The sequence below is a fragment of the Meles meles genome, chromosome 19 (genome assembly GCF_922984935.1).
Source record: "Meles meles chromosome 19, mMelMel3.1 paternal haplotype, whole genome shotgun sequence".
Classification (NCBI taxonomy): Eukaryota; Metazoa; Chordata; class Mammalia; order Carnivora; family Mustelidae; genus Meles; species Meles meles.
In genome coordinates this window covers 18,331,939-18,345,090 of record NC_060084.1, presented here as the reverse complement: position 1 = coordinate 18,345,090, position 13,152 = coordinate 18,331,939, and the positions used below count along the sequence as shown (strand labels likewise).

Below are 13,152 nucleotides of genomic sequence, written 5' to 3'. Positions count from 1 at the left end.
TTGCCTTGTCTGTCCATTCCTCTCCCAGGGTGACTATGTGTGGCCTGGGCTGTAAGAAGTACGTGGAGGCCAACATCTCCCATAAGTCACGCACGGCTGTCAAATACACAATGAAGACTCTAGCTAGCTGCGCTGAGACTGTCATCTTCATGCTGCTTGGCATCTCAGCTGTGGACTCTTCCAAGTGGGCCTGGGATTCTGGGCTGGTGCTGGGCACCCTCTTCTTCATCCTGTTCTTCCGAGCCCTCGGTATTGCCAGTACCCTCTGGTTTCCCACTCTCCTTCCTGCCCTGCCCCAGCGCATCCCCCAGTTTGAGTCCACATCCTTGTCAATTCCTAAGCCCCCTGCCCCCAACCCCGTTGCTCACCCCTTCCAACCCCTGTGAGACCCTAGCCCAGATACTTGGTGCCAGCCACTCCTGGGTCCTCCACTCCCAATGCCCTGCTCCCACTGGCCTCCCTCCTGCTGTAGGCGTAGTCCTGCAGACGTGGGTGCTGAATCAGTTCCGGCTGGTCCCTCTGGACAAGATTGACCAGGTGGTGATGTCCTATGGGGGCCTGCGGGGGGCTGTGGCCTTCGCTCTCGTCATCCTACTGGACAGGACCAAGGTCCCTGCCAAGGACTACTTTGTGGCCACCACTATTGTGGTGGTCTTCTTCACAGTCATTGTGCAGGTGGGAGAGCCCATGAGGCTGGGTAGGGAGAGGGTCCGGCAGGCCCTGGGGGAGGCATGGAGCCTTTGGGACCGGGGCTCCTCTCTTTGGGGAATAGGGATCTGACTTCCCAGACCTTGAGTGCAGTGAGGTGGAGGTACAGAAGCTGAGGTCTAATTATGGGGAGAGAAAGGCAGCAGGGAACTGGATAGGGCAGGGCTCACCTGCTGCCTGTCCATAGGGCTTAACCATCAAGCCACTGGTCAAGTGGCTGAAGGTGAAGAGGAGTGAGCATCACAAACCTACCCTGAACCAGGAGCTGCATGAGCACGTGGGTACCAAACCCCATCCCTCCACCCATACCTCTCTTCCTTCTGTTTTGAGCAGAGTCCTGATCCAGTCCCCCTACCCACCCCCTTCTAGACTTTTGACCACATTCTGGCTGCAGTGGAGGACGTTGTGGGGCACCATGGCTATCACTACTGGAGGGACAGGTGAGGGAGCTCCCCCAAGGCTCCTTCAGCAGCACCAGCCCCACCAGCCAGGGCAGCATTGGGGATGTGCCACACTTCTGAGAAGGGACACAGCCAGACTTGGGCTGGCTGACCTCTGCCAGGAGCTCTTCAGTGGCATCCCAGTACTCTCAGGATAAGACAGGTTTTCCCAGGGAGGCCTGCTTGGCCCTGTGTCGTCTGGCATCTGCCAGACTCCAGCCTCATCATGCTCTGCTCTGCCTTCGACTCTCTGCTTGCTCATTACACAGATCCTGGTTTAGAGCCTCAGGATCCACTGTGCTTTCCCCACCCTGCCACTGGGACCTTTGCCCATATTCTGTATATTAGAACATTCCCTTGCCTCCTCCTCAACCTACTTAACCTCTGTTCAGCCTTCAGATCTCACCATAAGCATCAAATCTCTAAGGAGGACTTTCCTGGCCTCCCTGACTGGGACAAATCCCTATCATACTCTATCCTTTGTAGTTCTTGTTATGGTTGCAATTTTAGTTATTCGCAATAACTTCAATTTAATGTCAGTCTTTCCCATAATGCTGTAAGTTCCATAAGGGCCGGGAATAGCTATGAGATGCTCCATGGCTGAGGCCCACACCAAGAGAGCCAGGCCAGTGCTGGCAGTGCCCCTGCCCCATTTGAGGAAGGGCCAGCCAGCTGGGCTTTGGGGATGGCACTCAGGGCTGGGCCTGACATCCTCTGTAGGTGGGAGCAGTTTGACAAGAAGTACCTGAGTCAGCTGCTGATGCGGCGGTCAGCCTACCGCATCCGGGACCAGATCTGGGATGTGTACTATAGACTCAACATCCGGGATGCCATCAGCTTCGTGGACCAGGTGGGCCAGCAGCCAGTGGGGGGTTGGCAGGTAACCAGTAGATCAAGACAGGAAGGGGTGACAAACAGGCAGGACCTGAGCAGGCAGTTGGGAATTCCCAGCTGACTCCATGGTCTGATAAAGTGGTAGCTGCAGGAACCAGCCTGACCTGATGCTGAATTCAGAGTCTGGCAGGCAGTAGAGAAAGCTGAGAAAGAGCTGGACTCTAGAGTCAGCAGATGCAGTTCAATTCTTATCGCTTACAGGCTTGTGATCTTGGGTAAGTCCCTTATCGTCTCTGAGTCTCAGTTTCCTCAATTGTAAGAAAGCAGGAATAAGAATACCTATGTAATGGAGTTTTGTGGATTTAATATTTAAGGTGCGTAGCACAGTACCTAGAAGATCAAAGAGCAGAATAAGTGTTAACTATTGTTTTTTTTATTACCCTTTGACTCTCTGGGCCACCCTCCATCTGACTGCTGTCTGACCTCTGTCTTGGCCCCTGCAGGGAGGCCATGTCTTGTCCTCCACAGGGCTCACTCTGCCCTCTATGCCCAGCCGCAATTCTGTGGCAGAGACCTCTGTCACCAACCTGCTGTAAGTCCTTGAGCCCCCTTCCAATTCCTCAAGCTCCTCTCTCCTGGGCCCTCTCTCTGCATCCTTTTCAGGGAAGATGTGTGGGCACCTTTGCCTTTTGCCCTCCCCTGGCCTGTGCCTCCTGGCCCCTCCCCAGCACACGTGTTCCCTGCCTCCTGCAGGAGGGAGAGCGGCAGTGGAGCATGTCTGGATCTGCAGGTGATTGACACAGTGCGCAGCGGCCGGGACCGGGAGGATGCTGCGATGCACCACCTGCTCTGTGGAGGCCTCTACAAGCCACGCCGCAGGGTGAGAGCAGGCAGGATGTGAGAGTTCCAAGGGAGAGTTGGGGGCTGGTTGGGGGGTGGTGGTCTGGGGAGGCCATGACTACAGGCGCAGGAGGCAGTTGGTGCCAGCTAGTGGAGAGCTATAAACGCCCAGTTGAAGAGCATGGGCTTCATCTTGTAATAACTTTTAGCCTTTTTTTTCTTTTTCTTTTTCTTTTTTTTTTTGTTTTTGTTTTTGTTGTTGTTGTTGAGGAAGGGTTGGCCTGATACAAGCACTATTTAAAGATGTCTTCTTCTGGTAGCAGAGCACAGACCAAATTGGAGGGGTGAGGTGAGAGACGGGGAGAGCCAATTGGGAGGCTGGAGTGAAACACTAGATCAGAGCTGGGTGGTAGTAAGGGAGAGGAACACATAGGATTGGGTGGTTGTCTTGAAGGGTGTAGGCGGGGACAGACTACAGAGGGCTTGATGGGGTTGCAGGCAGAAGCAGGAGTGCTGAGGAAGCCTATGGGACCAGCTCAGCACAGGGGAAGGCAGACATCTCTTAGGTAATGTCAGTCCAAAGCAGGTCAGAAAGCTTTGGGGCTAGAAGGCCCAGCCCATCCAGGAGGGAATCTGTTGCAACCCCACAAGGGGGCAGCAAGCCATTACATTGAACTTTTCTGAACCTGGAAGGCAGCTGTTAACATTCCTGGCAGTTTTAACAGTCAAGGTTGTTTCTATCATTGAGGCAGAACTGGCTTCCCTTAACTTGGTGGCATTAACTGGCCCTAATTTGACCCTCTGCAGTTCTGCAGAATAAGCCTTCAAAGGTTTCAAGACAAATTCCCTTTCACATAGGCTTTCTTGCCCTCAAGCCAGCATTTCTTCTCCCTGGTGTGTCTTCTCTGGTCATAAGAAACAAGACCCAGAATGCTTCTCTAGCTGTGGTTGGCCAGGGCATCGCATAGGGGCTCTCTTACCTTTCTAGTTCTAGAATTTGCCGTTCTCTTCCCACTACTCAGAATCTACCCAGCTTTGTTTTATCATTCTGAGGCTCCATATTGTCCTTGCAATCAGGCACTGCCCCCCCCCCCCATGTCTTCCTCAGTTAATGGCTGTTAAACACTGTCTTATCTTACCTGTGGGTTTTTTGGTTTCATTTTGTTTAGTTTTTTCTTAAGACAAATTTTACTTATTCACAAAACTAGACAATAAAATAACTCATGTATCCATCACTCAGCTCCTCTAATTATCAATGCATGGTTTATCTTGTAACATTCTGTACCCCTACCTCACCCCATCCACACTTATTATCTTAAAGCAAATTCCAGACATATTACCTCTAATATTTCAATATATATCTCTATGTGGCAGGAACTCTATATGTACACATGTATACATACATATATTTTATATATATAAAATCATAGTACTATTATCACTTACAGCAAATAATAATAATTTCTTCTTACATGAAATATCCAATCAGTGTTCATATACATCTTTTTTTCTAGATGGTTTCAATCAGAATCCAAATAAAGTCCACACTTTGCATTTGGTAAATATGTCTCTTTATTAAAGAAGAAATCTCTAATATATTGTTCCTTCTCCTTTTCACCCAGTTGCTTATTTGTTGAGAAACTAGATACTTCGTCTAGGAGAATTTCCCATTTTATGGATTTTGGTGATTGTATTCCAGGGGCGGTGTTTAGCATGTTCCTCCATCCCTTGTATTTCCTGGTAGCTAGATCTGGAGGCCTGGTCAGATTCAGGATCATTCAGTAGGTGTGCTCTGTATTTCTTCCTGTATCACATCAGGATGTATGTAACAATTGGTTGTCTATGGATGTGTGTGCATAAGATTGGTCAATGGGTGCAGTTCCTGTATAGTCAATTAAAAAAACTGGAGTAAGATAGTGCTTATCCCTGTTAAATGTCATCTTACGTGATTTAGCCCATCATTCTATTGTTTGGATCCCATGTCTGGCACCAAATATCTGTTCAGATTCACATGATGTGAAAATTTGCTAAGGCTGCTAACTCTGTATTCATCCAAATCAACCTAAAATGTTGAACAGGATAGAGTTGAGGACAGAGCCCTATGGCCTGCTACTAAAGACTTTCCTCCAGACTGACATGGACCAAGTATTGTTGGGTATAGTTACTCAACTAGTTCTGAATCCACTTGGGTATACCATAACACAATCTATAATTCTTCATGTTCTTCACAGAAATGTCGTCAGAGAAAGACACAGAACTGTCATCAGAGAGAGACAGGAGTGTTTAGTATGCAGTTACAAGTATGAGATGATAGTTTGAGAGAGAGATAAGGGCTACAACTTAAGATTTATAAGCAGTCTTTATCATCAGAGGTTTCCTCACCTGGTGACATCAGAATCCGCTGTGGGAGTTTGCTAGAATACTAGTTTGCTAGAATAGTATTCCTGGCTTCACCTCCTGGAGATTCTGAATTTGTAGTATGGAACAGACTAAGAATCTGGTGAGCTTAGTCAATTGTCCAGGTGATTCAAATGCATATGGTCTGATGGCGCCCTGGTCTCAGTCAGGAGGCTGGCTAGCTGAAGCTGGGGGAAGGGCTAGTTCACTCTGGAGAACATTTGGAAGGGAGAGAGGAGGGCCAAGGACAACAGGGTGAGGACTCCAGGTGAGGACTCCACATGCGAGAAAAGGAAGGGGAGCCAGCAAAGGAGGGGAGAGGAGCAGTAGCAGATGGTGTGTCTCGGAGGTGTGGGGCAGGACAGCTGAATGCTCCACAGAGGTCAGGCCAGCGCCTATCCAGAGGCCATGCCTTGGCACTGGTGACCAGGGAGAACGCAGCACCATGGACTCGTGGACCCTGGAGTTGTATTTCTGGCTTTTAAGAAAGTAATGCATATGAGGGAAAGTGTCAGAATCAAAGTATGAAAGTTTGGCAGCAGAAGGCAAGCAGTGCCTTCAGTGGAAAGCTTTCTTCAGGGGAGTATGGGCAGGAGCATGCTTAAAAGTAGGGGGTGGTCATGGTGGGGGAAGGAGTGAAGGTGCTGGGGCAGGGGGAATAGCAGGGAGCCAGGAGCTGATGGAGGCAGAGAGGAATGGGCTGAGCAAGGGAGAGGCCAGGGTTCGGGGGAGGCCTGGGAGAGAGCTGATTCCTGCACCACCCGGAGAGAGGGTGATTAGGTCAAGGAGGGCTGATGGGAGACTTGAAGAAAGCTCTTAGAACTGGCTCAGGGCAGCAGAAAATACAAGGCATAGGAAAGGATGGTACTGGGGAGGTGAGCCCAGATGAGATGATTCAGACCAAATGGCAGTACTTCTATCTGGCAGTCTAGGTAGGTAGGTAGTGGGCTTGGTCTTTGTAAGGAAGAGTGGGAAGGAACAGGTGATGGGTGTGGGGCTGAATTGGTTGCAGGTGGCTATTGGACCGAGAGGGTCCAGGTTGTCAGGAGAAATAGTTCTGGAAGTCCAAAGTTTTTGAGAAATGGCTGGCTAGAGAGTTCCTCATGGAGGGAGAATCCTGTGTACCTTGGGGGTGGTGTGGACCAGGCACAGGGACCAGGCTCCTAAATGGAAGTGCAAAGAAGGAAATAGTAGTAGCCCTGAGGGACAAGATACAGGGTCCCCCGCCTCTTGTTACGTCAAGTCAGAGAGGATTGGGAAGGGTAGTAGAGGATAGGGATGCCAGATTCGGAGGGAATAGGTTCGTGATATAAAGAAGTTTTTTCCCCCCCAGTGAATTGAGAATAGAGTCTCTCTGGGTTCCTATTTCTTCTTCTTCTTATTTTTTTTTTAATCCATGGTTGGTTCTGGAAAAAACTGGGTTAGCAGGGCCTGTGGTGCACATGGTGCTATGGCCTGGGTTCCTGTGGGAGGCCAAGGCTCCCAGCCTCATGGCAGGGTGGGGCTGTCATTGCCAGTACAAAGCCAGCTGCAGCCGCCACTTCATCTCAGAGGATGCTCAGGAACGGCAGGACAAGGAGATCTTCCAGCAGAACATGAAGCGGCGGCTAGAGTCCTTTAAGTCCACCAAGCACAACATCTGCTTCAACAAGAGCAAGCCACGACCTCGCAAGACCGGTCGCAAGAAGGCACGTGCTTTCTCTGGGACTTCTGTTTGGGGCTAGAGGCTGATGGTGCAGAGTGTCGAGCTCCCAAGTATTGGAATCCAGCCCAGGGGGGCCCCTAGTTGGATAATCCTCAAGGCTGTGGCGGGTACAATAGTTTGTGTACCCTTTTGCGTCTTCCTGGTGTCACAGAAGGGTAAGGTGAGGCCTTCTGAGGGAGATCCACCTCTTGTCATGTGGGTGGTCACCTGCTGGGATGAAGCAGGACCTTTTACCAGAAATGAACCCAGCAAGAGAAAGGCAGGTTCCTGGGGGCAGGGGCAGGGGGAGCTCCGTGAGTCCCTAATTCAGCCCAGGCTGAGGCGTCCAGAGCCCTTGCCAGTCGGAGCAGAGGTTACTTAGACTCCACAACACTTGCCTGGGGGGCCAAGGGTGGATGGAACCAGTGGGATTGACATAGATTCCGACAACAGGGCTGGGGTTTTGAGCTGGGGTCGGAGGCTTAGGGTTTCTTTTCCTTGGTCCTCAGAAGGATGGCTTGGCTAACACTGAGGCCACAAATGGGAAACCTCTGCGAGACCTGGGCTTTCAGGACACAGGCAAGCAGGGAGTGGGGGTGGGGCTGAGGGAGGAGAGATCTGGGAGGGCAGATGCCCTTCAGCCCAAACCTGGAGGATCTCCTCTGTGCTGCATTCAGAGCCATAGACTGAGGCTCCTCCCTTCCTTGGGTTCAGAGCTTGGGTTCAGACCTAGGCTTCCTTGGTTTCAAAGCTGGACATATTCTAAGCAGATCTCAGTTTATGGCAAGAGGCGTCTGATGGCTACTAACTACAGGTTATAGGCCCTGAGGACTTGGAAACGGTGTCATGGAGAAGGGGGTAGTTTGAAGGGTGTGCGGCACCTGGGGCCCAGTGTCTTGTCTGCAAAACCAAGAGTTTGGATGAACTGAGCACTGATGGGCCTTTCACCTTTCCAGATGCTCATATTTTCAGTTGATGATGGGCTCTGGGGCTGAGAGGACAGGATGGAGGAGGTGGAAAGTAAAACCTCCCCACTGGCTTCCTCTGAGGAGGGGCTCTGCACCCCACCTCCCTTCCTCTCCAGCCTCAACCCCTAGGCCAGGGCTGAAGTAGCCAGAGGAGAAGGTGGGGGGCTGTGCCAGCTGTGGGCTCTTGCCTGGGTGGACAGGGAGCTGGCTTAGGATTATGTGGCACCAAGAGGCAGCTGCCAGGCTGGCCATCCCCACTTGCTTCTTGTCCCCGTCCAGCTGCTGTGATCTTAACTGTGGAGTCTGAGGAGGAGGAGGAGAGTGACAGTTCAGAGACAGAGAAGGAGGACGACGAGGGGATCATCTTTGTGGCTCGGGCCACCAGTGAGGTTCTCCAAGAGGGCAAGGTCTCAGGTAATGCTTTCCTCCCAGCCTCCCTCCCCCTCAGGCAGGCCGGAGCTGTGCAGCTGCCTTCTTCCCTCTTTGCTCATGGCCTTTCCTCCAGACAACTCCCTTTTCCTACTCATTTATTCCCCAACCAACATTTACTGAGCATCTCCTTTATAATCAGACATCTGACCTGCCTGATCTGATTCAGTCTTCACAACAACCACAATCAAGATGGGGGAACTGAGCTCATAGGGCCAAAGGGACTTGGGACTTGCCCAGCATCCCACAGCAGAATCAGAATTCGAATCTGACCCATGTGACTCCAAAGCCTACACCTTGGTCACTACTTCCCAGCCTCCCTTTACAGTCTGGCGAGGCATATGAGGTGAAAAGCAAACCTAACACCAGGCTCTGTTGTGACCCAGGCTCAGCACACCTGCCCTCAGGTAGAGCCCCTGGTGAGGGTGGCAGCCTGGCCTGGGGGAGGAGTCCGAATTCATCAAAATGGCATTGTTGTGGATAAAAAACAACGCATACGTGTTTCCATATGTGGAGACCTAACTTACTCATAGTATCACTGTAGTTGGCTCTGCAGAGGTCATTTAAAAAATTTTTTATTATGGAAAATTGCAGAATATACAATAGACAGAATAATAAAGTAAACTTCCATCTACCCATTACCCAGCTTCAGCAATTACCTACTCCTAACCAATCTTATTTCATCTAGTCCCTCACTTATGCCCCCCTCTTCTCTGGGTTCTTTTGAAGCAAATCTCAGATAATATATTATCTCCTCAATAAACACTCAAGCATGTATCTTTAAAAGATACAAGGTCTTCTTAAAAAATATTAACCACAATACCGTTATCATATCTAAAGTCTTTATCGAGTGTTCAAATTTCCCTGATTGTTATAATTTTTTTTTTACAGTAGATTTGTTCAAATAAAAACCCATACAAGGCCCACAAATGACATTTGGTTGCTAAGTCTCTCTTAACCTACAGCAAGTGGTTCTCAAGAGAGTGGTAGTGGAGTGACTTTGACTGCAGGGGACATTTGGCAATATCCAGAGACATTTTTGGTCGTCACAACTGGAGAGGTGCACTTGCGTGTAGGAAGTAGAGGCCAAGGACACTGCTGAATGCCCTTTAACGCACGGGACAGCCCTATAACAAAGTATCTGTTCCATCTTGTCAGTGGTATCAAATTTGAGAAACCCTGATTTATAGGTTCCTCCCCCTTTCCTTTCTTTCCCTCCCATGTATTTATAGAAATAATCTGGTTATTTGTCCCCCAGTCTTCCCTTGTCTGGATTTTGCTGACTGAATCCCCAAGGCATCATTTTCATATGTTTCACTGGGCCTTATATTTCCTTTAAACCAGTCATTACATCTCGATCAGACTTCAGTTCAGCTATTTTGCTAAGAACCCTTCAGAGGCAGTGATGGTGTACTTTGTATCGCATCACATCAGGAAACACATCCCCGGTGGGGTCTCTCTTCTGGAAGGTTACCGCTGATCACTGGGTTCAGATGGTAGCCCGACCCCTCCATAGTGAAGTTCGCCCCCAGCTGTCCAGCCGTCTTCGTGGCCGCTGACGGTCATTGCCAGATCCAGCACTGCATTCAGGACTCTCCATCTCTTGTCATCTGCATTACCAGCACTTCTTCTACCAAAAAAACTTCTCCTCAGCGACTTCATTACTTTGAGGTGCAGTTCATACAGGAAAGAAGAGATATATGCTCATTTTTGTCCCTTTCACTTAAGAGTTCTCAGACCAATGAAGCCTCCTCCAAAGTTAAAGAGTGAATTTTGTTGTTGTTTTAGTTTGGTGGTGGTGGTGGTTAAAAATGTAATATTCTGGGTCTTTCAAGAGAGGGAGTTTACTTCCAATCACAGCATCAGTGCATTTCATAATGTACTCGACTGCGCAGGACTTTTCAGTGAGCGGGTAGAGACCCAGCACCTATTATACGCAAGGTATTGTATTGACTTTGGAGAGCAGGGGGCAGGATGTGGCCAGGGGCTTCTCTTCGAGAACCTCAGACTTCCTGTCACGCAGTGGCCTGGCTTTCCGTGCCGGCTGCCAGCAGTGCGGAGCCTCTTGGCCCAGGACCTCTCTGCGGCACAGCTTCCAGCCTGCTATGGGGTTTGCATGAGCTCATGCTCCTGGGCTCTGTCCCACCAAACGGCTGTGGTGGAGGCTCAGGCAGGGCGTCCAGCACCAAAGCCTTTGGCGTGGAGCCTCACGATCTCCCTCACCCTCGCTGCTGTCTCCTCTGGAACAGGGCCTGGCAGGATGTGGTTTCTGAGGCCAGTGCTGCAAGCTGGTGAGGACTTGATTGTAGATGGGCTTTTATCCCTGCCTGGCGCCTGCTTTCTTTTGATTGAATTATCTTCTTTTGTTCAGTCAGTATTTGCTGAGCAACTACTGGGTGCCCAGTCCTGTGCTAGGTGCTAGGGACACAATGGAGAGCTTTCCCTCATCCACGAATCGCACATATGGATGTATTAGGGCAACTGTGGAATGAATTTATTTATGAAAATGTGGTGATACTTGAGAAGGATTCCACTGTGTTACTGATGAGTGCATTATGTACTCTCTGTCCCCAGGGAGCCTTGAGGTGTGCCCAAGCCCACGCATCATCCCCCCCTCCCCAACCTGTGCAGAGAAGGAGCTACCCTGGAAGAGTGGGCAGGGAGATCTGGCAGTCTACGTGTCCTCGGAAACCACCAAGATTGTGCCCGTGGACATGCAGGCGGGCTGGAACCAGAGCATCTCGTCCCTGGAGAGCCTGGCATCCCCGCCCTGTACCCAGGCCCCAACTATGACCCGCCTGCCTCCTTGCCCACTGGCCGCTGAAGAGCCCCAGCCCCCTTTCGACCTGCCTTACGATCCACGCCCTAGCTTCGCCTTTCCACCAAGCCTGGCCAAAGCTGGCCGCTCTCGCAGTGAGAGCAGCGCTGACATCCCCCAGCAGCAGGAGCTGCAGCCCCTCATGGGACACGAGGACCGCACCCATCTTAGCCCACGCACAGCCAACTCCCACTGGTGCATCCAGTTCAACAAAGGTGGCCGGCTGTAGCCCACGGGCTCAAGGAGGAACAGGAGGCTGGACCCCCCCATGGGAAGTCTTCCCTGGGCAATGGAAGAGGAGCCCACTTAGCCTGACAAGGGGCCAGAGGAGCCTGAACTAGCAACCGGACTTCCTTGGGGCAGGTCAGAGGGGTATCCTGGACTGGTCCTCACAGGGGCCCTTTCACCACCTTCCCTGCTCCTAATCCCTGCCACCTTCCCTTTCAATAAGGCCCTTACACTGGCTCAAGACACAGTCCAGAACTTCTAGGTCTTAGGCCCAGCCACTTGGGAAGCTGATGCCCTTTCCTCAGTGGGTCCCACTAGGGTCACTCTAGGTAGCTGTTCCTGCCTCCAAAGCGAGGGCATCATTCCATAGCTGATGCTGGCCTTTCCTGCCCTCCACCCATTCCCCAGCATCAGCTCAAGGACAGCGCCCTGGCACTGAGGCTACTTGAGGGGCTGGTCCTCAGAGAGATGGGGGTGGGAGGTGGAGCAGGCCTCAACCTTAGGCTTTGCTGCCCTGTTGAGTCCGCTACCTATAGCCAGTTGTGGGGGGGCGGGGGGACAGTGGGAACCTGTGCCCAATTTTTGCTTTATTTCCTTCCCTTTGCTGCCAGTTATTGGGGCCGTAGTTCTTCCTTTTCCAGGATCAAGGCCACAGGGCTGGGCCAGGCTTCAGATCAGGGCTATTTCTTGGCAGGGGTCACTCTGAAGATCTGCTGCTCTGTATCCAAGTCTGGATCTTTCAGATTCCTGGGTCTGGATTTTCTGAGGGAGGGAGATAGTGGCCTCTGGACCACGGCCACCTTGACATTCCCCAAATAGGAAAAGAGCCAGGTATTCCAGGGCCACCGTCCCACGGCTCTGGGGCTGGGATACCTGGCTGCCGTGGTAAGCGGGCTGACTGGGTGGCAGGTAAATTTCCTGGGGTTAGCACCTGCCCTGTGTCTTGTATCTTGAACTTAAGACACATTAAACATCTATCGGATGAATGGGTGTCCTGTGTCCATGTGTCTGGGGGTCCTAGGGCTGCAGGGGCAATTGGGGTATCTGATGAGGGAAATACAAACTTATAACTGTCTGCCCTGGGCTTCTAGGAGAGAGAATAGAGGGGGATTCTGGGAAGGACTGCTGGGCCCTCTGGCCCTCTTTGCCTCCTCCCTCATACCTTCCCAATATGGTCGCCTGAGCACGGGGCCTACAGTGGCAGTCCAGAGATCGCTGTATGGGCATACAGTCATAGAACTGGGAGCCCACTCTAAAATGGGGAGAGCAGTGGGAAAAGAGACTCCAGAAGATAGGTCCCAAGGTACCTAAAGATGCAGCCAGCACATCCCGGGACCAGATAAGCCTTCCTTGAAAATCTGGAGGCAGGTATAGGACAAATAAACAGAAGTCCTCTGCACCTGGCAGGTGGGAGGCAATCTCAAGGGAGCTGGTTACCATGGGAGTTTACACTCTAAATTGGGTAGTGTGGGGTCCAGAAACATCTAGGGACCAAAACCCTTAGATAACAGCAGCCCCAGATTCAATTCCCACTGTGTCTGAAGCACTTAAGAAAACATCCATCTTTATTGAGATACAACACATATACTACAAAACTCACCGGTTCAAAATGTATATAGTTCAGTGGTTTTTTTTAATATATTCACAAAGTTGTACAACCCTCATCACAATCTAAGTTTAGAACATTTTCATTATCCCCAGGAAACCTTGTGCCTATCAGCAGTCATTCGTCATCCCCTGCCTGCCCAGCTCTAGGGAATCACTAATCTACTTTCTGTCTCTATAGATCTGAAGGACTTTCGACAC

General features: G+C 50.9%; 1 protein-coding gene across 6 annotated transcripts in view; it reads left to right on the top strand.

Annotated features, from left to right (window-relative positions):
* The window catches only part of SLC9A5 (solute carrier family 9 member A5), a 26,042-nt gene extending 12,890 nt beyond the window's left edge, over positions 1 to 13,152 (top strand). For 4 of the 6 annotated variants that reach the window (XM_045986949.1, XM_045986948.1, XM_045986947.1 and 1 more), the window contains 11 exons: positions 29 to 249; positions 473 to 675; positions 896 to 985; positions 1,078 to 1,148; positions 1,869 to 1,998; positions 2,486 to 2,574; positions 2,736 to 2,862; positions 6,737 to 6,907; positions 7,413 to 7,482; positions 8,151 to 8,285; positions 10,875 to 12,312. In XM_045986949.1, coding sequence (XP_045842905.1) covers positions 29 to 249; positions 473 to 675; positions 896 to 985; positions 1,078 to 1,148; positions 1,869 to 1,998; positions 2,486 to 2,574; positions 2,736 to 2,862; positions 6,737 to 6,907; positions 7,413 to 7,482; positions 8,151 to 8,285; positions 10,875 to 11,347 — 1,780 coding nt within the window. In that variant the 3' untranslated portion in view covers positions 11,348 to 12,312. Of the gene's footprint in view, positions 1 to 28; positions 250 to 472; positions 676 to 895; positions 986 to 1,077; positions 1,149 to 1,868; positions 1,999 to 2,485; positions 2,575 to 2,735; positions 2,863 to 6,736; positions 6,908 to 7,412; positions 7,483 to 8,150; positions 8,286 to 10,874; positions 12,313 to 13,132 lie in introns of those variants that run through there. The other 2 variants (XR_006816132.1, XR_006816131.1) reach the window with 2 other exon arrangements.